At 36.6% G+C, this 22579-nt stretch overlaps 2 protein-coding genes across 4 annotated transcripts; both read left to right on the top strand.

Moving 5' to 3' along the window:
* The first annotated feature begins 575 nt into the window (after positions 1–575).
* LOC132631353 (putative DEAD-box ATP-dependent RNA helicase 29) lies at positions 576–11862 on the top strand. 2 transcript variants are annotated; one of them, XM_060346937.1, is made up of 11 exons: positions 576–1037; positions 3489–4650; positions 4743–4797; positions 5292–5381; positions 6416–6461; positions 8615–8688; positions 8846–8898; positions 9309–9390; positions 9469–9525; positions 10646–10784; positions 11179–11862. In XM_060346937.1, exons 1-11 carry the CDS (start codon positions 674–676, stop codon positions 11442–11444), a joined length of 2388 nt encoding a protein of 795 aa, XP_060202920.1. In that variant the 5' UTR covers positions 576–673; the 3' UTR covers positions 11445–11862. The 2 variants fall into 2 exon arrangements, with proteins under 2 accessions (XP_060202920.1, XP_060202926.1); XM_060346943.1 differs by lacking the exon at positions 576–1037 and adding an exon at positions 1768–1926.
* Positions 11863–14881: 3019 nt separating this feature from the next.
* On the top strand, positions 14882–21046 carry LOC132631345 (eukaryotic translation initiation factor 3 subunit D-like). Of its 2 annotated transcripts, XM_060346929.1 has the most exons (3): positions 14883–15323; positions 17008–18350; positions 20689–21046. In XM_060346929.1, exons 1-2 carry the CDS (start codon positions 14943–14945, stop codon positions 18346–18348), a joined length of 1722 nt encoding a protein of 573 aa, XP_060202912.1. In that variant the 5' UTR covers positions 14883–14942; the 3' UTR covers positions 18349–18350; positions 20689–21046. The 2 variants fall into 2 exon arrangements, with proteins under 2 accessions (XP_060202914.1, XP_060202912.1); XM_060346931.1 differs by lacking the exon at positions 20689–21046 and having other exon boundaries at positions 14882–15323; positions 17008–18352.
* Positions 21047–22579: the final 1533 nt, after the last annotated feature.

Here is a 22579-nt window from a genome sequence, read left to right as displayed (position 1 = left end):
AATATCAAAGGATTAGAAAAGGCACCTAAAATGATAAAATTAGTTTAGTTGGTGCTTGGTATCTCAGTTATTGGGCAGCATGAATACAGTAACAATATCAAAATGAGCTTGTAGAAGCAAATGAAAAAAGGTTGGATTTAATTGAAAAAAAAGAAGCCCCATAGAGTTAACACAGAAAAAGAAATTCAGGTGGAACATGAGGATTTAACGGAATAGGTAAATATAATTGTTCTGAAGGTAGAAGGATAAATATGGCCCGAAAGTTGAATCAAAAGACCAATATATTAAAAAAAGTATAAAGAAACTGGCAAATATAACTTATTTGTGAAATTACAAGGGCAAATCTGATCTTTTTCTTAAAAAATAAATCAAGAAAAAGAAAATATAAAAGAGAAAAAAGAAAAAGTTAAAATCATAAAAATCATGGACCGAAAGTATAACGAGGATATATTTAGACCGAAAGTACGAGGAGAAGCATATTTAAACTACTAATTTTTATTAGTACCGGGGTATATTTGGCCCTTTTCCAATTAATCAAAGTATATAGGACCATTTTAAGCCAAAGCCCAAACATAGTGGGACTAATTTGTACCTTCTCTAGAAAAAATATAAAAGAGAAAATCGTAAATCCCAAAACCCTTTCTTTCTTCAGCCAGCCACCAAAAGAAGTCTAATGGCGATTTTAGTAAGCTCAAAAGCAGAGTTAAAACGCAGAGAAAAACAAAAGAAGAAAGCAAAATCAGGTGGATTTGAATCATTAGGATTAAGTCCCAATGTTTTCAGAGGAATTAAACGTAAAGGTTACAGAGTTCCAACACCTATTCAGCGTAAAACTATGCCACTTATATTATCCGGTTTCGATGTTGTTGCTATGGCTCGTACTGGTTCCGGTAAAACGGCAGCGTTTCTTGTACCTATGCTTGAGAAATTGAAGCAACATGTTCCTCAAGCTGGTGTTAGAGCACTTATACTTTCTCCTACTAGAGATTTGGCTCTTCAAACACTAAAATTTACTAAAGAACTTGGGAGATTTACAGGTATTTGGTTTTATTTAGTAAACTTCAATTAATTTACAGTTTGGTCTTATCTTTTTTTTTTTTTTTGGGTTTCCCATCTGATTTCCGGTACCCACATTGGGGCCCGACGAAATCTGGATTGGTGCCGGGTAGTCCCACATTGGGGGCAAAGCATACTCGGCTCGAACTCGAGACGTTAAGGATGGAGTAGTACTAGCCACTATGAGCCCGTTTGGATTGGCTTATAAGTTGCTTATAAGCTGTTTTGAGTGTTTGACTGACCAACTTAAAGTTATTTTGTGCTTAAAATAAGTTCAAAAAAATAATTGGTTCCATTTGACTTAGCTTATCTAAAGCAGCTTATAAGCGGAAAACAGCTTATAAGCCAAAAAAAAAAAAGTTAGACTACCCAACTTATTTTTTTTTAGCTTATAAGCTGTTTGCAGCTTATAGACATAAGCCCATCCAAACAGGCTCTATGTCACCACCCTGGTTGGTACAGTTTGATCTTGTGAAGTGAACTTATATACTTACTTAGTGGGCGTTTGGACATAAATACATATTGGAGTAGTGGTTGGACATGAATACAAATTGGAGTTGTTTTTTGAATTTTTGCGAGTTAATTTGGAGTGAAAAATTGTGAAAACAACTTTTTGGAGTTTTTCAAGTTCCGGAAAATTGTAACAATTCTATGTCCAAATATGATTCAGGAATAAAATTAAAAAATATCTATGGCCAAACGGACTCTTAGTTACTTATTTAGATAAAACGGCAGTGTTTCTTGTGCCTATGCTTGAGAAATTGAAGCAACATGTGCCTCAAGCTGGTGTTAGAGCACTTATACTTTCTCCAACTAGAGATTTGGCTCTTCAAACGCTTAAATTTACTAAAGAACTTGGGAGATTTACAGGTATTTGTCTTGTTTTCTCTAGTTTTATTACTGTGCTATTTTGTAAACTTCAGTCATGGTAATTCCAGTTTGGTTATCATGCGAGCTTATATAAAATGGGTCGGGTCGGGTTAAACGGGTGTTTTTCTAAAGAAACCGTGTATTTTTTATTTTATTTTTGAATTTGGTACTGTTGAGAAACCAGGTATTTAAAATTGGGAGTGGGTTATTTGGTTCTGAGCTTGACACGTGTCCTTCCATCAAAATTAAGGGTAAATTTGCGCCAAAATATGATGAAAGGGGTATATTTGGACCGATAGTATAACGGAAAGGGTATATTTGGACAGAAAGTATAACGGAAGGGGTATATTTGGACCGAAGTTAATTCTAGAAGAAGAGAACAAAACAAATGCAATAATGATTAATTCCGTAGGTTATCTAATTTGTAGCTTAATTCGACATCAATTATTAGGTAGATAAGCAGAAACAATTTGGTTACTAAAGAATTTGGTCGATTCACAAGTATTTTGGTTTTTTCTATGGTATTTGGTTTGTTTGACATGATTTTATTACGTACTGTTTTATTTACTAAACTTCAGTCATGTTAATTCCTGTTTGGTAATAACGAACTTATATAAAGTGGGTCGGGTTAAAGTGATGGGTTTCTAAAGAAACCGGGTATTTAAAATTGGGGGTGAGTTATTTGATTCTGAGCTTGACACGTGTCCTTCCATCAAGGGTAAATTTGTACCAATATATGATGTGAGGGATATATTTGGACCGAAAGTATAATGGAAGGGGTATAGTTTGGACCGAAAGTATAATGGTAAGGTATATTTGGACCGAAAGTATAACGAGGGGTATATTTAGACCAAAAGTATAACATATGAGTTCATTTAGACTGAAAGTATAATGAGGGGTATGTTTAAACTATTTCTGATAGTACAAGGGTATATTTGACCCTTTCTCTATCGTGTTTGGTTTGTTTTCTCGAACATATTTTAATTACTGTTTTATCTACTGTTTGGTTATCCTGTGTAAAACTTCATTCGTTTAACTTATTACTTAATTACTTATTTAAGTAATCAGAATCATTTTCAGGTTCCAATAGATGGGTTCTTAATTTGTGAAATTTTGGTTCAAATGGGGTGGTGGTCTTTCTATCGCTAAATTATGGCCTTTTCTCACTTACCATATTATGGCCAAGCATTTTGGGTCATATTGATTCAAGCAAGGCTACTTTACAAGACCTTGTGACTGTTTCTATTGATTAATATATATGTTATCATTGCTGAATATAAGGGAAAAAAAAACATATTTACATCTCTAAAAATACATTCTAACCTTGTAATGCCCCGGGAAAAGCTATTTACAGTCTAGTAAAATATCGAACTCATGTAGCTTTGTTTCCTTAATTTTTTGAAACTGACATTCCTCATTGACGTCTGTTTCCTTATTTTGTAACAAAAGAAAGGAGGAGAGATTGTTTGAATTGCCTCTTTTCCCGTTGGTGCTATTAGTTTTAGGCAGAGCTTACCAGTAGCCTCAGATGGTTAAAAGCCGAACTTTTCTCCTTGATGCAGATATTCGTGTTAGTTTGTTGGTTGGTGGTGATAGTATGGAAAGCCAATTTGAAGAATTGGCACAAAGTCCTGATATTATAATTGCAACTCCTGGTCGGCTCATGCACCATTTATCTGAGGTTGATGATATGTCGCTGCGCACTGTGGAGTATGTGGTTTTTGACGAGGCCGATTGTTTATTTAGCATGGGTTTTGCTGAGCAATTGCATAGAATTCTCACCCATCTAGCTGAGAATCGCCAGACTCTGCTTTTCAGTGCAACTTTACCCAGTGCCCTTGCTGAATTTGCTAAGGCTGGGCTTCGAGACCCTCAGCTTGTGCGGCTTGATTTGGATACAAAGATAAGTCCAGACTTGAAGGTTGCGTTTTTCACTGTAAGACAGGAGGAGAAGCATGCTGCACTTCTGTATCTGATTCGTGAACAAATAACTTCTGATCAGCAGACTATAATTTTTGTTTCCACCAAGTATCATGTTGAGTTCCTCAACATTCTTTTAAGAGAAGAGGGTATTGAACCTTCGGTTTGTTATGGTGATATGGATCACGATGCTCGCAAAATGCATATTTCTAGATTTAGAGCAAGAAAGACAATGGTGCTAATTGTGACCGATGTGGCTGCTAGAGGAATTGATATTCCACTGCTTGATAATGTTATCAACTTTGATTTTCCTACCAAACCTAAACTTTTTGTTCATCGAGTTGGGCGAGCTGCAAGGGCTGGTCGTATTGGCACTGCATATTCTTTTGTCACATCCGAAGACATGGCTTATTTGTTAGATCTTCATCTCTTTCTATCTAAACCACTCAGGGCTGCGCCAACTGAGGAAGAGGTTTTACAAGATATGGATGGAGTCCTATCCAAAATAGATCAAGCAGTTGCCAGTGGAGAAACTGTCTATGGACGTTTTCCTCAAACTGTTCTAGATCTCCTCTCTGATAGAGTTCGGGAAATCATTGATACATCAACTGAACTAGAAACTCTGCATAGGCCATGTGTTAAAGCATTTGGTTTGTACTCAAAGACAAAAGCAAAGCCTTCTAAAGAGTCCATTAGAAGAGTAAAAGACCTACCCCGCGAAGGGTTGCATCCTATGTTCAAAAATATCCTCCGTGGTAATGAATTATCAGCTATGGCCTTTTCTGAACGCTTGAAGGCCTTCAGGTTACCCCACGAGTCCTTTCATATTTTTGCTTTTTCTATTGTCATGGTGGAAGGATATTATTCTGTTCGTTAACATTATATTTTGTCTTAAGACCTAAGCAGACAATCCTGGAAGCTGAAGGTGAAGCTGCCAAGTCGAAAAAACAAGTAATCTTTTTATCTTTTATGTTAGCTGCTATTTCTTCCACTAGAAAACAGAGAACTTCAAATTCCTGGTATAATATATTATATATGGTCACTTTTGAATTAGCTGGGTATCAATGAGTCATCTACTGTTGATCAGAGCAAGAATTCTGTTGGGGATAATTCACATTTGAATATTTCAGCAGCCCCCTCTAATCAATGATTTTCCCTTTCATCTTTTTTATCCATACAGCTGAACTTCTTAACTGTTGAGCTACTAAAGATTGTGTGCTCTTCTTACTTGGCGGTGCATTATGTCGAAAAGATTTTAAAGCTTAATTTGGAGTATATTTAGTCCCAAAAGTAATGTGTTCCGTTTAGGTTTATATTTACCATCATGTCTTCGGAACTTAAGTGTGCTGGAATTCTGAGTCAACTTGCACGTTGCTCTCCCCATTCCCAAGTATGTTTCAGAGGTGATTCTTAATAAATATTTTGAATAATCCATGCTGAATCAGTGGGTCGATGTGATGAAGATGAAAAGAGCTATTCATGAGGAGGTCATCAATAAAGTTCGTCAACAGCGCTCCAGTGTTGCTGCACCAAAGGTGAAGCTCTTTTCTATGTATGATCTTTTGTTCAGATGTTCTAGGAGTGGGCTCTCGAGTTGCTTTCATAGTGCAAACAGGAACCTTAAAGGATAGGGTATTATATGGATCTGTAATACGATATGTTCAGATGCTGGTAATTTTGAAATTATTGACTTTAGTGCCTAGATACTCCCTTGAAATTCCTGCGTTACAGAGTGAGGTGCCCTTTGTTTACCAATTTTAGGTGCAGTACAACTTTCAAAATGCTGGAACATAGACATATGCAATCGACATTGTTTCATTTCCAGTTAAACCTCAAACCTCAATCCGGTGAAGAACACTTGGGTGTTACTTGTCACATATTTAGTGTAAAAGTGATTTAATATCTGTAGTCTCTTATTCTTTACCTCATGGGTGTGGCTTCATTTTATGCTGTTTTTCTTTGGTATAAATTTCCAAAATGAGCTGGAGTGTGTCGGAGTCCTTGTGTGGTCTCTGTCTATTAACTTCGGAAAGATACCCTTCAGGCGAGTAAAACCATCCTGGAGGCCACTATAGTTTTTTTTTTTTTTTTTTTTGTTGTTGTTGTTGTTGCAATTCTTTTTGGTTTTCAAATAAGAATCTTTGGTAAGAACTGAATATACGGATGTGGCAGACATGGATTTGCAAATGGTCCAACACAGAAACCAAGGACAGGGAAAATCTGTTGCTGACTGAAAGTCACTATGAGTGAGTTGTAAATACTGATGTTTAGACTATAAAATTGATGATACGTTGAGAAGTATCCTGAGTAGAAGATTAGTTCCGTAAGACAGTATTTTTTGTTTGACCTGAACAAGCATGTTTATATTTTGGGGAAGTGACATGGCGCATGGTGCAGCTCCCACTATTTAGCTGTTCGAAGTTCTGCCTTCAGCTATTTGGTCTGGAGAGGTCACCTTCTAGCTACTTGATATGATGTTATAAGAACCCTTCTCAGAATATGATTTTGTTTTATAATTTGCATGGTGATTAAATGTGTTCATTTGAATTTTGTTTCTATCCTATTGCAGGAAGATGATATTGATCCCACACCTTCAAAAAGGAAGGAGAAACAAGGTTTGTCCTTGTTCACTCTTCCTTTTTGTGGATCTGTCCCGCTTTACCTCTTTCAGGAATATGTACTACTCGATAAATCATCTGTTCAGACATACTGACACAAGATGTCCTATCATCTTTGAATAGGAAGATGTGTAGCTATGAGCCCTGTTGTAATTTGATTTTGAACATATTGCGCCCCATTCATCAAATGGAAAGGACAGAGCACCATTTAGATGAAGAAAGATAAAACGGTTTATATTCTCAATACATGACCTTATTGATATTCTCATATTCTGGATTCTGAGTGTAAATCTCGAGTGTTACCCAAAGTACAAGTTTTGGTTTTCAACTTCTTTTTAGAGTTGAGATTCAAAAGAAAAAAAGTCTTATGTCAAGAAGGTCCTTTGCTAGTACTTGAGACATCTTACAAACGTGTAGCTGCCTCCTCACAGTTGGGTAGTGTACAACAACAACAACTACATACCCAGTATAGTCCCACCAGTTGGGTAGTGTCAATAATAATAATTATTTCTTTTGTGCGTTATGCGTGTTATTATTATGACAGACAAGACTTTTCGGTCGAGCTACTATACTGTTCCACTGAATGACTTTGTGACCATCTTTTTTTGATGACATAATGTGTTTCATAACCAAAAAGCATCAAGTAGATGCGACTTACAGAAGAGTTACAAGTAAAGTAAAGTTGCAAGACCCTATACAAAGTGCTAGGCTAAGTCTAGGGAGCTTACAAACTGCCAAAAATGGTCAGTGCTAATTACAGGTGTCAATTCAGTCCAGCTAAAGAAACTAAGCAAACACTTTGCTCTGAGGGAAGAGTTTGGAGTTGAAATACAATCAAAACAGCTACTGTTCCTTTCATTCCATAAACACCAAAAAATTGCTCCAGGAATCATTACCCAGATCTTCTTGATGGTCTTGTCAACTCTCCAGTGGCACCAGCTTGTGTAAGCTTCCCTCACATGCATAGGCATTACCCAGTTCAGCCCGAGGAGGCAAAAAACATGTTCCAAAGATCAGTAGCTACTGGGCAGTGCAGAAACAGATGGTCATATTTTCTAAGGTTTCTTTGCACATGTAGCATCTGTTTACCAATTGAAGTCTTCTTCTATTAAGATTATCTACTGTTAGGCAAGCTCCCTTCAAAACAGTCCAGTTGAAGCACAACACCTTCGTTGGGAGCTTAGTCTTCCAAATCAACTTTAAGGGGGCAGCCCGGTGCACTAAGCTCCCGCTATGCGCGGGGTCTGGGGAAGGCCCGGACCACAAGGGTCTATTGTACGCATCCTTACCTTGCATTTCTGCAAGAGGCTGTTTCCACGGCTCGAACTCGTGACCTCCTGGTCACATGGCAGCAACTTTACCAGTTACGCCAAGGCTCCCCTTCCTTCCAAATCAACTTTCATGACCAAGATATCAGAATCATTATTCTGCATGCTAAGCTGCTTGTAGCACTCTTTAACCGTGAAGATATTTTGGTTCCCCCATCTCAGAGTGTTAAGAAGATTCCCCACAATGGTATATTCCTCAATCCTAGCTAGTAGGTTCAGTAGACTTCCCAATTCCCAATCTTGTACAGCTCTTCGGAGGTAGATGTCCCAACTGTTGCCTATTCTGTTGTCAGCAATGGAGGAGTCGTTGGCATGAGCAATCTGGAAAATTCTGGGGAACTCCACCATGAGTGGTGAGTTGTTCAACCATTTGTCTTTCCAAAATCTACTATGTGCACCATTACCAGCTTTAAAGTGAACATTTTGAGAGAATTCCTGCCCCAGCTTGCTGATGAATTTCCATGGTCCTACCCCATAGGGTGCATTAGCAATTTTGGAGCTCTAGTTATCGAACACCCCATGTTTGGCCTTGGTGACCTCTTTCTAAAGGCTTGAGTCAGTAGTAGCATACTTCCATAACCATTTCATTAGCAGACACTTGTTATTCTGAAGGGTTTACTTGAAAGTCTGTTCTCAGTTATCTTGAGACTCTCAAATCTGTAGATAGGACTTGCTTATCGTATCAGAATGAAGGAGGACAAAAAAAGACTGTTAGGTCTAGATGAGGAAAAACAGTATTGGTGCTTATTTGTTTCTTTTGCAGATATAATATTCATTTTAATTTTGATCTTCTGTTTGATTTGTTCTTTTGGACTTGGACAGTTTCTGGTTCTAAAAGGAAAGCAAAGATTTTTAAAGATGAGGAGTACTTCATAAGTTCGGTACCAACAAATCAGGTAAATAATTAGCCCTGAGCTAGGACATTGTCAGTAATCATCTGACCCTTATTGTTCTGCGGATTTTTATCTTCCTGCTTGGGAGTCGTACACTTTTCATGTTTGTTCTTTTATCGGCATCTTGTGACTAATCTAATTTGTATTCCACTGCTGGCAGCATTTTGAGGCTGGACTTTCTGTAAGGGGAAACCATGGTTTTCAATCAAATAGGTAAAGCTTCACTATCGTTTCACATATTAGCATGGAAGATGGAGGTTTAATGTTACACATCTTGAAGTAGTTTCTTCTGCTTTCTCATGTGTGTATGGATGACGATCATAAGCATGCTAATACAGTATAAGATGTTAAATTTTTTTCGCATTTCATGTTACACATCTTGATATAGTTTCTTCTGTATGTGACTATGAATGAAATGGGAGACATTCTTTATACAGCAGTTTGTTTTCTTCGAACTACCAACATGCATATTCAGTATTGCGGAGAATTGAAGATTCATCCTAAACTGACTAGTTTTACGCTGGTGGTCAACCTAGTGCAACACTTCTCCTTTATCCGCACTTGAGAACCACAGTACTAACATTTATTGACATTATTTCTTCTTGACATTTTGCATAAATTAGGTTGGATGCTGCTGTTCTAGATTTGGTAGCTGATGACAAGAATGGGTTGCAGAAACAAAAGGTTTCATATCATTGGGATAAGGTACCTATAGTTAATGAAGAAAGCTGCCTTTTTCATGTAGTTTTTCTCTGGAAAGCTAATGGCATGTTCTGAACACAGAGGAGTAAGAAATACATCAAGCTTAACAATGGAGATCGTGTTACAGCTAGTGGGAAGGTACCTTTTTTTAGCCCTTGCGTGCCCTTTTTTGTGTGAACCAGCAACTTGCTGAATAGAGTATCTTATTTACGTTGAAGTTTGGCGGGAGAGTTTAAAGAAGCCTACTTCTTTTCTTGTTGTGAGCACTGAAATGATGTGCTCCCTTCCCATAATAACTGTGTATTTGATAGGTTAAAAAATATTCTCCTCATAATGGAAATATCTGCTATTGCCAAGGAAATGGAAAGAAAACAATATAACTTGTCATTTCCAATTTTTTTTTTTTTTTTTTTAAAAAAACAATGCAACATGTTGTTTTGATTTTTTCCCTCCTTTACTCCTAATATTATGTTGAACACTTTATCTAACTGAAATATAATAACTGCATTAAATTTTCATCATAATCTAAGTAGCTCAAAGGAATGCGGAGTGTGGAGTAAGAGCGGTCTTTGCCTAGTAATGAATCTCTCTTTGGCATTTCCTTTCTCTTGGACATGTTGGAGATTCAGATTGTATTTTTTCTAAAGCTAAATCTTCTTATGTAGCCTCTAAAGAGCATAACTAATAGAATAACTTGAAAGATTGAGTCTGTTTTGATTATTTCCTGTCAGGTTCATCTTTGAACTGTGTATGATATTTGATGCATCATGATTTCTGTATAAGGTGGGGAAGTGATTTTAAATCATGCTTGCCCAACATAGGAAGGATGTCAAATTTCTTTTGCCACTTTTCAGACATTCTTTGAGATACTTCATGTAAGCTGGACTGTGTGTGCTTTGATTTTGTCTATTAAAACATAGAATACATTCATTCCGCTATATACCTTAATCCTTTTCTGAAGTTTATCTGTTATTTGGACTAAACAATGAAAAGGAAAGGGCTTAAATCCAAACACTAAGGGCAGCAGACAATTCTGCTTACTATGATAAGGATGTAAGCCTAGTGATTTTATAAAAGCAACATATAGGCAGTATTTGACCGCTATTATATGTTCCTATAGATGTGCTCCTATTTGACTTGACCTTCTTGTTGCCTTATAACATTGAGTTTTTCTTGATTTATACTGGGCAAAGCTTGCAACTTTTCAGGTCTCAAGGCTGTCCAATGCTTTTTACATCTTTTTGTTAATGGTGTGCAGATAAAGACAGAGGGTGGTTCTAAGACGAAATCCAACAAAATTGGGATATACAAGAAGTGGAAAGACCAGTCACACAAGAGAGTATCTCTTAATGGAACTAATGATGGCAACTCTGCTGCAGCATCAACTAGTTTAGCTGGTAATGATTGGAAACCCTCTCCTAAGAGAATTTTGACATTAGTAATGTTTAGTGGTGAATTCTACTTATTTCTTGGTACATTTGATGGCCCTCTCACTGCAATCAGAGTGTATTTCTTCATATTCTGCTGCTTATCAATGCATCTTAACCTTGATTGGATTTGTGGTTTTGATTTTTTTTTATATTACGGTTACATTTTCTTCTAGGAAACATGTGCTAGTATGCTTCTGCATGTTGTTTCCTTGGTGATGAAAGTGCAAATTCATTTTGTATCATATATCCTGTGAGCTTATGTGGTTTCAATCTAATGAAGGCCTGTGTTTTGACATAGTATCTGCTTACGTTCAATGAATAAAATCATGGTTGATGGTTGTGACCTGTGCTGTTTGAATAGGTGGTCCTAGAGGTCAAGGTGGTCACAGAAATTTCGGAGGTGGGAGAAACAACAAATCAGTACCTAACGCTCATTTGCGATCAGAAATTAAAGATGTTGATCAAGTTCGGAAGGAAAGAGAGAAGAAGGCCCAGAGAGCATCTTATTTGAAGACTAAGAAGGGGAAAAAGACTTACAAAGGTGGCAAAAAGGGTAAGGGAAATGAAAAGGGAAGGGGAAATGATAAGGGAAGGGGCAATGGAAAGGGAAAGGGAAGACACGGTTGATTGCAGCTTTATCGATTCATTTGCTCATGAGGATCTCTTTTTTTCAAGCTTACACATGCAAATCAAGAAAAGCACTTGGGATGTTCTTTCGCGGGAGTTGAGTTGTCATTCTTACGCGAGGACAAGTTTTGTTCCTTATAATCAGTGGAATAAGTTTCAACTTCCACTGTATACTTGTGTAGCTTGGTATGCATCGGCGGACAATTTTATAATTGTCAGGTCGGAGCATAGACTGCCTATAGACCGTATTTATGAAACTTCAGGCTTCTCTCTGACAAATGGTTCTAAGCTTTATATAGAGGTGAAATGGCGAAACTCTACAATTACTTTTTCTGGAAAGTTGTATGTGAGTATTTACTAGTTGTCAAGGCAACCAAAAGATTAATGCAGTGTTTACCCAGATTTGCTTCCTGCTCTATGATTTGTGTAATCTGAGCTCTATCCCCTTTGTGAAATTTATATTTTATGCTATTTTCGTGTTGATTTCATTCTCCTCTAGAATTTGGCTAAAAATGGAATAAGAAATTTCAGGTCACTATAGGGCTGTGCATGTTAACGGTTAAACCAATAACCCGAACCGATTATTGGGTTATTGGGTTAATGGTTCGGGTTAATGGATTACCGGTTCGGGTACCGGGTGGTGTTTTTGACTTAATGGCTTATTGGGTCGGGTCGCGGGTTGACCATTTTTGTTAACGGGTTACCTGATAACCCGATAACAATTTAATTAATTACACTTGTACCCTTTAACTAAGTTGTTGTGCACTGTTTTGCCTTTGTCGCTGCTGCCCAGTGCCCACTAGAAGTTGTTCTATGGGCTGTTTTCTAAGTTCTAATCTATAGCTTAATTATGGTCCTGTCAATAGGGTTGGTGTTCATAGGTAGTTTACTAACCCCCGTAAAGATGCAGACCGTAGAATGATGGAGAAATGTAAAGATGATTAACAACCTGCCTTCTTGATAGTATTAAGGCTGAAACATAGTATTGTGTTTTGTTGGTTATACACTTAAGATGCTCTGCTGCCTTGTTTATGTTCTGTATATATATAAGTCTCAGGTTGTGTTTGTATTTATGGGTTAGGAGTGATTTTAATTTAACCTTTTGAAAGATGGTGGCAAAATAACCTTCTTTTAACAGTATTAGTTTTCAAATGAAGAAAAGTCATATATGGAACTACATCCATTTCTTGATATTTTTGTGGGTTGAAACCCATTGTCAATTATAAATCATGATTAAGCGGGATAAACCTGTCAATTACCTCAATTTTAACCAGTCACCGTTCATATTGTGGTCAAGACATTTTTTTGTTGTGTGAAATCTTAACGGTTAAACCGATAGCCGAACCGATAACATACAACAACCGATTAACTGATAACCCATTAACCGATATTTTAACGGTTCTTTAACGGTTTAATATATCTACAAACCGATAAGTGTTTTATCCCTAAAGTGAAATATTTTGCCACAAGCTGAATTAATCGAATTTGAAGAGGATATGGATACAAAGTGACCAAAAAGAAGAAAAAAAAAAAGATGCTTGGTATTAAAGTGAGGAGTTTATAGTTTATACTTGCATGATAAAACTTGATTGACCTAATACATAAAAAACCAACAGGCTATTTTTCATTTTGCAGATTCCTCATGGACCTATTGCTCAAATTTAGAGCTTCTAGTCAAAATTGCTCCTTGTTTATGAGAGTAGGTCCATTGTTGTGTTTTAAATATAACCTTGAGCATTTTAGTTCCATAAGTTTGCTAAAATGAAGCACTTTTGGTCCAACTAACACAATAGACTTAAAAAATAACAGTAACTATCAAACAACACTACCGAAAACGGTAAAAATCGATTGACTTTTGAATCGATCGAAAAACTGACCGATCTCAATTTACTCAAAAAAAAAATTGACCCCAGCTTGGTTTTTGCTGTGTTTTTTTGATAGTAATCGTTAGTTTTTAAGTTCATTCTGTTAGTTGAATCAAAGTGCTCTACTTTAATAAATTTAAGGGTTAAAGATTCTTAAAATTACATTTTAACTAAGAAACTTACTCAATCTATATTATGTCTCTTTAAGCTAGGTTTACAATTTTTCTCTTTAAGGTAGGGTTTATCATCTTTCTCAACTCAGTTTTTTCTACTCGTGAGAACTATATATGTCCATTGTTGTGTTTTAAATATAACCTTGAGCATTTTTAATCCCCTTTGCTAAAGTGGAGCACCTTTAGTCCAACTAACAAATGAACTTAAAAACTAATGGTGACTACCAAACAACTCGGCAAATATCAACCAAGCTTTTGAACCGACCGAAAAACCGATCTATTCCAAAAATTTTAACATTTTTTTTCCTAAATAAAATCGACCAAACCCGGCCGATTTTCTTTGCCCCATAAATTGGGGAACTAATAAATCCACCGAGCTCGATTTTTGGATCCATTTTATCGTATTTTTTATAGAGTTTTTTTTTTATAGTCACAGTTAGTTTTAAGTCTATTCCATTAGTTGGACCAAATGCGCTCAACTTCAACAAATCAAGAGTGTTCGATCGCATTCTTTTCTAAATAATCGACCAAGCTAAGCCATTTTTTGCGCCAAAAACTACCAAAAAAAAAATCAACCGAGTTCGATTTTTTGGTTGATTTTTGCTAGGGGTGTCAAATTTGGCCCAAAAGGTGATGGCCCGCCCAAAATTTTATGGGTAGGGCTCAAGATATTTTCATATTGGGTTGAGTTTAGCTCAACCCAACATAGCTCATTTTAAAGTGATCTCCAACTTAGCCCAATATTAGCCCAATTCTAAACCATTTTTTTAAGATTTACTTAAATTTGAGTTTATTGCTTAAGATTTACTTTATTTTTTTTATATATACACTTTTCTTATATCATGTATCTTATAAGTTTGTAGTATGTTTAATATGAAGGGAAATATTTTTCACGAAAATATGTTTAATATGAAGGGAAATTTTTTTCATGATTTTTTTTTCTCGACAATATTTACCACGGAAAATATTTTCCTCAAAAATATTTTTCACCAAAATAATTTTCATGAAAAATATTTTTTGCGAAAAATGTTTTTAAAATAGACCCTTCAAAAAAACTGGGTTAAATTGGGCAAGTCATGACCCAACCCATTTTTAGCCCAACCCGTTTCAGCCCAAGTAACTTTTGGGCCAATGTTAGCCCAACCCATTTACTACCTCAGCCCATTTTGATTGGGCCAATTTCAGCCCAATTGACACTCCTAATTTTTGCTGTGTTTTTTTTTTTTATAGTAATCGTTATTTTTTATCTCCATTCTGTTAGTTAGACCAAATACGCTGAATTTTAACAAATTTAAGGGACTAAATATGCCCAAAATCATATCTAAGGGACAAAACTAGACCTACTTACCATAAACAAGGGGCAATTCTCAACTATATATATCTCTTTTAAGCTAGGGTTTTTATCATCTTTCTCCCCACACTCTTTTTCTACTCAGTAAAACTTAACCCAAATTGAGAATATGGTGCTCTTTGAAATCAACGCTGTACCGTACAACCCTGACGGATGGGGTCCACCAGATACCACCAATACGACGTCGTCATCATCTTCAGCTCCATTTGCTCCTTTCTCTCGATCCGATAAGCTTGGTCGGATCGCAGATTGGACCCGTAACCCATACCGACCCGGACCCGGATCCAAACAAAACCCTAATGATTCCGCTTTCGATTTCTCAGGTGATGATTCGGTACTAGCTGCTGATGAGGATTCGTCGTTTCGACTTGTCGATAATGCGACGAATAAATCGCATCATTATGGGCAAGGACAACCTAGGCCTAAGTTTAATCCTAGGTGGAGGTTTAATAATAACCGGTCTCAGTTACCGCAACGTCGTGATGAAGAGGTTTGTGTTGTGTACTCGCTCTGTGTCTCGATTTATGTGATGCTTTTTGCTTTTTAGAGTTTTGATTTGACTAAACTATGAAGCTCTGTTTCAATTTATGTGATACTTTTTGCTTTTTTGAGATATTTGACCGCGATTGATTAGTATGTCTTTTAAATGTTTTAAATTGTTAATTATTGTGACTTTGGCGCCGCGATGAGGAGGTTTGTGTAGTATACTCACTCTGTTTCAATTTATGTGATACTTTTTGCTTTTTTGAGATATTTGACCGCGATTTATTAGTATGCCTTGTAAATGTTTTAAATTGTTAATTATTGTGACTTTGGCGCCGCGATGAGGAGGTTTGTGTAGTATACTCACTCTGCTTCAATTTATGTGATACTTTTTGTTTTTTTGAGATATTTGACCGCGATTTATTAGTATGCCTTGTAAATGTTTTAAATTGTTAATTATTGTGACTTTGGCGCCGCGATGAGGAGGTTTGTGTAGTATACTCACTCTGCTTCAATTTATGTGATGCTTTTCGCATTTTTTTTTTGGGTGTAGATTTGAGTAAACTTTGAAGCTAAATTGATTAGATTAAATATTTGAAGGTTAAAACTTATATATTTGAAAACTACATGAAAAGTATCTTAAAATGTTACTGAAGTTTAATCCTAGGTGGAGGTTTAATAATAACCGGTCTCAGTTACCGCAAAGCCGCGACGAGGAGGTTTGTGTTGTATATATGTGATGCTTTTCTCTTTTTTGGGTGTTGTAAACTTTGAAAGTTAAATTGGATTAGATTAACTCAGATATTTTAAAATTAAAATTTGTATATTTGAAAACTACGTGAAAAGTACTAGAACCTGTTTGGATTGACTTATTTTAGGTGTTTTTAAGCCGGAATAAGTTTTAAGCAGTTTTGTAGTGTTTGGGGGTAAGATTAAGAAGTGCTTTTAAGTACTTTGTGTATAAGCCAAAAGTCATAAGTTAGGATTTGTAACTTATGGCTTTTGGCTTATAAGCCATAAGCTATAAGCCTATCCAAACAGGCTCCTACTCCTGCTGTTTCAAAATGTTTGTCCGTTTTTGAATTGGCACGGAGTTTAAAAAAGTAAAATACTTTTGAATCAAGTGGTTATTAACTAAAGATATGTACAATGTACCAAAATGCTCTTTAATCTTGTGGTCTTAAATATGCCATGTGAAAACTTGAAACTAAAGAGTTGCCAAAAAAGGAAAGATAGATTCTTTTGAAATCGACTAAATAGGAAAGTAAGACAAACAATTGAAAGGAAGGGAATAGTATTTTAAGGATTTTTACACTTGGCAAAAGAAGACCAAGTGTCATGTAGAGGCATTTTTATTAAAGTGTTTGTCTTGTGCTAATGATATTGAAACCTATAAATAGTAACATTGGCTCTTCTTCAAGAATTATCATTAATAATCATTGCTTACTTTCTCTTCTTTCTTTGTCCATAAATCTTAGGCAATATTGTTCCTCTTGTCTAACTTGCTGGTATTATTTAATTTTGCTGTTTCCTGTAGGCTTATTTAATCCTGGGTAGACATTTCGCATTACTGAAATAGATTCTTAGGACACGACTTTGTGTATTCACTTAATTTATTATCCTAGTAATATTTAATTTTCCAGTGCTATTATTTTGCTAAATGTTGTGTTTTTTACCTTGTTTCCCAACAGGTTGAAGCCAAAAAGCGTGATGCGGAGAAAGAACGAGCACGACGTGACCGGCTTTACAACCTTAACCGCTCCGGTACAAACGCCGGGGCTCGCCGGGAATCCTCCGTATTCAAATCCTCAGTCGATATCCAACCCGAATGGAACATGCTTGATCAAATCCCCTTTTCAACCTTCTCAAAACTTTCCTTCTCTGTTCCGGAGGCTGAAGACTTGCTCATCTGTGGGGGAATCGAATTTTACGACCGTTCATGCGATCGTATCTCTCCGAAGAACGAACGCCGTCTTGAGCGTTTCAAAAACCGGAATTTCTTCAAAGTTACCACCACTGATGACCCCGTTATTCGTCGTTTAGCTAATGAGGATAAAGCTACTGTTTTCGCAACTGATACTATCTTATCCACATTAATGTGTGCTTCGAGATCAGTTTACTCTTGGGATATTGTAGTTCAGCGTGTTGGAAATAAGTTGTTCTTCGATAAACGTGATGGATCACAGTTGGATTTGCTCTCCGTGCACGAGACATCACAGGAACCTTTGCCTGATGCCAAAGAGGATATAAATTCAGCATATTCGTTGAGCGTTGAAGCCGCTTATATAAACCAGAATTTCTCCCAGCAAGTGCTAAAAAGGGATGGGAATAAACTTACTTATGATGAGCCTAACCCATTTGCAACTGAAGGGGAGGAAGTGGCATCAGCAGCCTATAGATATAGAAGGTGGAAATTGGATAACGATACGTACTTAGTCGCGCGATGTGAAGTGCAGAGTGTGGTGGAACTGAACAATCAAAAATCCTTTTTGACATTGAATGCATTAAATGAGTTTGATCCAAAGTACTCCGGGGTCGATTGGAGACAAAAGTTGGAAACCCAAAGGGGTGCAGTTTTAGCTACCGAGTTGAAGAACAATGCGAATAAACTAGCAAAATGGACTACTCAAGCTTTGTTAGCTAACGCAGATATGATGAAGTTAGGTTATGTCTCGAGGGTTCATCCGAGGGATCACTTTAACCATGTTATATTAGCTGTTGTAGGATACAAGCCGAAAGACTTTGCATCACAGATTAATTTGAATACATCAAATATGTGGGGCATTGTGAAAAGTATCGTGGACTTGTGTATGAAGTTGAACGAAGGGAAGTACGTGCTCGTTAAGGACCCAACCAAGCCACAGGTGAGAATTTATGAGGTTCCTCCTGATGCTTTTGAAAATGATTATGTGGAGGAGCCTTTGCCAGAAGATGAACAGGTTCAGCCTCCTGCGGAGAATGTAGAAGGAGGAGAGGTAGATGGAGCTGTGAATGAAGTGGAGGAAAAACCGGCAAGCGCTGAAGCTGCTTAAGGGTAATAATTTCATTTAAGTTATATCAGCAAGCAAATGTTTCAGTCTTATGTTCCTTAGCATCAATACAGTTTTTTATGGCCTTGTAGAGCTTAAAATAATTAATTTTGATCACATCAGATTTTTTTTTTGGGTCGCTTAATTACATTTTTTCTTATCTTGTATAATGTGGACAAGCCTATTTCTTATTTAAGCAAGGGGAAAAAATCCGATAACCTTGGCTGAAATTGCATTTGTTTGATGTCCAATGAACGATTTATTCTTGAAATATGGATATTCTTAAGTAACTTTAGTTTTTTCAATCATTTTTCTTTGGCAAATCCATGGTTTAGTGGTGAAAATTTCTTTTTGTTAATAATTTTATGTGGTGTAATAGGCTTAGATTTATTGGTAAACCAAGATGGCATTATCTATTTCATTGGTCAGCATTAATTTCCATAAAGTTCTCTTACAAGAGGGCTCTTAAGCTGATGCGACTCTGTTGCTTAGGAAGTGCTCTTGGAACTTGGTGTAATCTGCCTTTTTCTTTTTGTTGTATTCATTCTGAAAAATATCTTTAGTTGTGTTGAAAGATGCAAGCATGAAGCAGAAACATTCTCCAGGGCCCTCGTATTGAGTATGTGATGTATGTCAACAAATATAAATAAATTTTTGATGTATGGCTATGCCGTATGAAGTAGAAGCTCAACCACCACTTTTTGTCTTGGTCATGAGAGAGGAATTTGAGTTATCGAGAATTTGAAATAGATGTAGAAAGTGTTGATAACGTTGGAGAATAATGAGGGAAAGTAAATTGACTAATTGTAATTTTGTCAAGCCAGCAAGCAGTAGGTGGATGTAGTAAGTTTGTTTTTCATTTTTCCCTTACCTGTAAAAAGAAATTTGTATACCTTGGACTTGTTTTTTTCTAGGAAAACGTCAATCTCAAAGTTAAAGGTGCTTAATTCTGCTCTTGAGATTTCCCGAACTGAAATTTTGATAATCCAATCCCAACTGCCCACCCATCCCCCAATCCCCAAACTTTTGGCTGCCTCCTGCTCAGTTGCTTCATTTATGGCCCTTGTGCATCACCTCAAAATTCTCTTTGCTAGTGTTTTTTTTTTTTTTAATTTTTTAATTTTGTGGGTTTTCCTCTAACTAGATGGCTACAACTCTTCTTCACCTGGGCTATCGCAGTAGGTGGATGTAGTAAGTTTGTTTTTCATTTTTCCCTTACCTGTAAAAAGAAATTTGTATACCTTGGACTTGTTTTTTTCTAGGAAAACGTCAATCTCAAAGTTAAAGGTGCTTAATTCTGCTCTTGAGATTTCCCGAACTGAAATTTTGATAATCCAATCCCAACTGCCCACCCATCCCCCAATCCCCAAACTTTTGGCTGCCTCCTGCTCAGTTGCTTCATTTATGGCCCTTGTGCATCACCTCAAAATTCTCTTTGCTAGTGTTTTTTTTTTTTTTTTTTTTTTAATTTTTTAATTTTGTGGGTTTTCCTCTAACTAGATGGCTACAACTCTTCTTCACCTGGGCTATCGCTATGTCCATGTGCCTTGGGGAAAATTTGGGTGGTTCCATATGGGCAAGACAAGTATGCAACACCACTTATAGTTTCTCCTCAATGAAAAAACACTAGTCGTCTCATAGTTTGGCTACATCCAAGTAGGCTGCACGGTTCTATCTCCACTACACAAAACAACACAAGTGGTTCTGCATACTTGTGTTTTCGTTTGGCTGCATTTAAGCATGCCATGCAGCTTGGTTTTATCTCTACTATAATTCATCACTCAATTGTTTTCCTCGTTTTTTGTTAGTTTATTGGGGGATAGATTTGACTTTTATTGTTCTATAATTTGTTTATGTTAGCCGCTTTGGCTAGCTTTATCTTAAATTAAAAATATAAGCATCATTGAAGTTGGATACTTGGATTGTACCAAATTTTTCATGAATCAAGTTAATCCATGACTCATTCCGTTATTTGCTTTATTAAGATTGTGTTTGCTTGTTGGTGGACATCAAGGTCCAATGCACCTCTAACCCGTGGATTGACTATCCATTTGATATTTCATTTAGCGGTATAATGTTGCTTAATTTACGACTTTTTATGTGTGTTAGTTTAGAAGCCATGGCAGTGTGGATCTATTCCTAGTAATTAATCAAATTGTATAAAATACACTGACCCCTTGGTACTTCCACAACACCTCTACTTGTATGCAGCTTTTGATATAATATGGTATAAGTAACGTTTGCAACAAAAAAATAATATTTGTTTGAACTAGTAGAAATTGCACAGTTCTGCTGCTGGATTCTGGTTTCGATGATGTTAATTCGTTTATTTTGGTTCTCCAGGTTGCCTGAAAAATATCCGGTGCTGGTTAATCATCTTATAGATCGTGAGCTTTCCATGTACTCAACAGCTTTATGAGGTGAGCTTATACTGTAATGTGTCCAGACCGGGTGTAGCAGGCTGCAAACTTTTTGAGAGCTTTTCTAAACAGACTAGTTCAGCATATTTTTACCACAAACTGTTTTATTGGTTATGAACCTTTTGTCAGAGGCATATTTTGTTTTAGGATCATTTTGTAAGTGAATTCAAGCATGCTGAAACAGCTTTGCGAGAATATCTCTTGCTTTAAGGCTTAATGGAATCATCGACATCAAAGTTTCATACTTTGCTGTAGTAATATTGTACTGATTTTCATGATAACCTTCGTGTCTGGTTTTGGTCTACCAAACTTGTTTACAACATTAGTTATTATGGCAAACAAACAAGGATGTTTTAATGGCAATTGAATCGATTGCCACAAAATTTCTATGGTAGAATACTGGAATGTCAAGCCTTGAAAAAATATTCAGAAGCATCTCCATATTCATTGGTAGCACCACCACAAGAAGGTAAAATACATATCAGCAAAAGTAGAACATGAGATTTCAGTGTGTAGAGTCATTTTCAGTTGTAAAGTTGGGGACCAAAACATAACTGATAACAACACTGCTCCTTACAGTTATCCGTTTTTTTCCTAATAAAGCAAAATATAGTCTATTAAATTTAACAGAAAAGGGTTAAATATACCCTGTACTATCGGATAAGGGCCAAATAAGTCCTTTGTTGTACTTTGGAATCAAATGTACTCCTGACGTTATACTATTGGTCTAAATATATTCCTCCTCCGTTTAAGTTGCACAAAATGGACATGTACACGCACATGGCACTGATATTTTACTGAGGTGAACGTCATGTGTCATGCCACTTCACACCCCCAACCCATTATACTTCCTCCCCTCACCTTCTACCCGCTACCATTGCAAATATGTTGGTAGTGGAATAGGAGTAAAATGCGAAAGCTGAAGTGTAAACTGGCAATGATTCCACCAACCCATTTAAGGAACAATATTTATGGATGCTGCTGAACATCAGTTCCACTTAAATGGCGGAGTTCGGTTATGGACATACGACAGAGTCATCGGAGAGCTATGTTTTAGTTGAAAATCAGAGACTCAGAATCGGTTAACAATCATCTATATTTAATATTAGGAAAAGATCCAAATTTCCCTGAACTTTGGGAAATCAGATTTGTCCCCGTTTATTAGATTGAAACCTCACAGTTATAAAAGTGATTTTTTTTTTTAAGCAAATATGTTGCAATGGCGGTGGAATAAGAAGGTGAGGGGAGGAAGTAAAATGGATTGGGTGTGTGAGGTGGTATGTCACTTGGCGTTCACCTCAATAAATTGTTAGTGCCACGTGTGTATCCGTGTCCACTTTGGACAACTTAACGGAAGAGGTGTATATTTGGACTACTAGTATAACGTCAGGGGTATGTTTGGATCCAAAATATAACGAGGGGTATATTTGGCCCTTTTCCGATAGTACAGTGGTATATTAGACCCTTTTCCATTAATTTAAAAGGCTTGCCATACTTATATGATCGACTAGGATTCTATAGATAATGGGTGTGGAGTCCCATTGCATTTACTATTATTTCAAGGACTTGCCATGTTTATGCTATCGATCTTGGTCGGTAAAGAATCTAAAATTTTAAGATAATGAGTCTGGAGTGGGTATGTTGTATTGCTGAGTCTGGAGCACTGTTACACTCACTGTTGATGCAAAGGACTTGCCTCAAATTTTGACAATGGAAATGACACACACAAAAAAAAAAAAAAAAAAAAAAAAAAGGATTAATGCGGTGAACGTGGATCGAACACGTGACCCTTCAGATCTTCAGTCTGACGCTCT

The sequence above is a fragment of the Lycium barbarum genome, chromosome 1 (assembly GCF_019175385.1).
Source record: "Lycium barbarum isolate Lr01 chromosome 1, ASM1917538v2, whole genome shotgun sequence".
Taxonomy (NCBI): Eukaryota; Viridiplantae; Streptophyta; class Magnoliopsida; order Solanales; family Solanaceae; genus Lycium; species Lycium barbarum.
Note: the sequence above shows the minus strand (reverse complement) of the source record. Positions and strands in the feature narration are given on the sequence as shown.

Excerpts from the sequence above, each read along its gene's own strand:
- LOC132631353 (XM_060346937.1), top strand. The coding sequence starts at position 674 with ATGGCGATTTTAGTAAGCTCAAAAGCAGAGTTAAAACGCAGAGAAAAA. Across the intron at positions 4,798-5,291 it reads CTGCCAAGTCGAAAAAACAA|TGGGTCGATGTGATGAAGAT; the intron begins GTAATCTTTTTA and ends ATGCTGAATCAG. Across the intron at positions 9,391-9,468 it reads TTTCATATCATTGGGATAAG|AGGAGTAAGAAATACATCAA; the intron begins GTACCTATAGTT and ends TTCTGAACACAG.
- LOC132631345 (XM_060346929.1), top strand. The coding sequence starts at position 14,943 with ATGGTGCTCTTTGAAATCAACGCTGTACCGTACAACCCTGACGGATGG. Across the intron at positions 15,324-17,007 it reads CGCAACGTCGTGATGAAGAG|GTTGAAGCCAAAAAGCGTGA; the intron begins GTTTGTGTTGTG and ends GTTTCCCAACAG.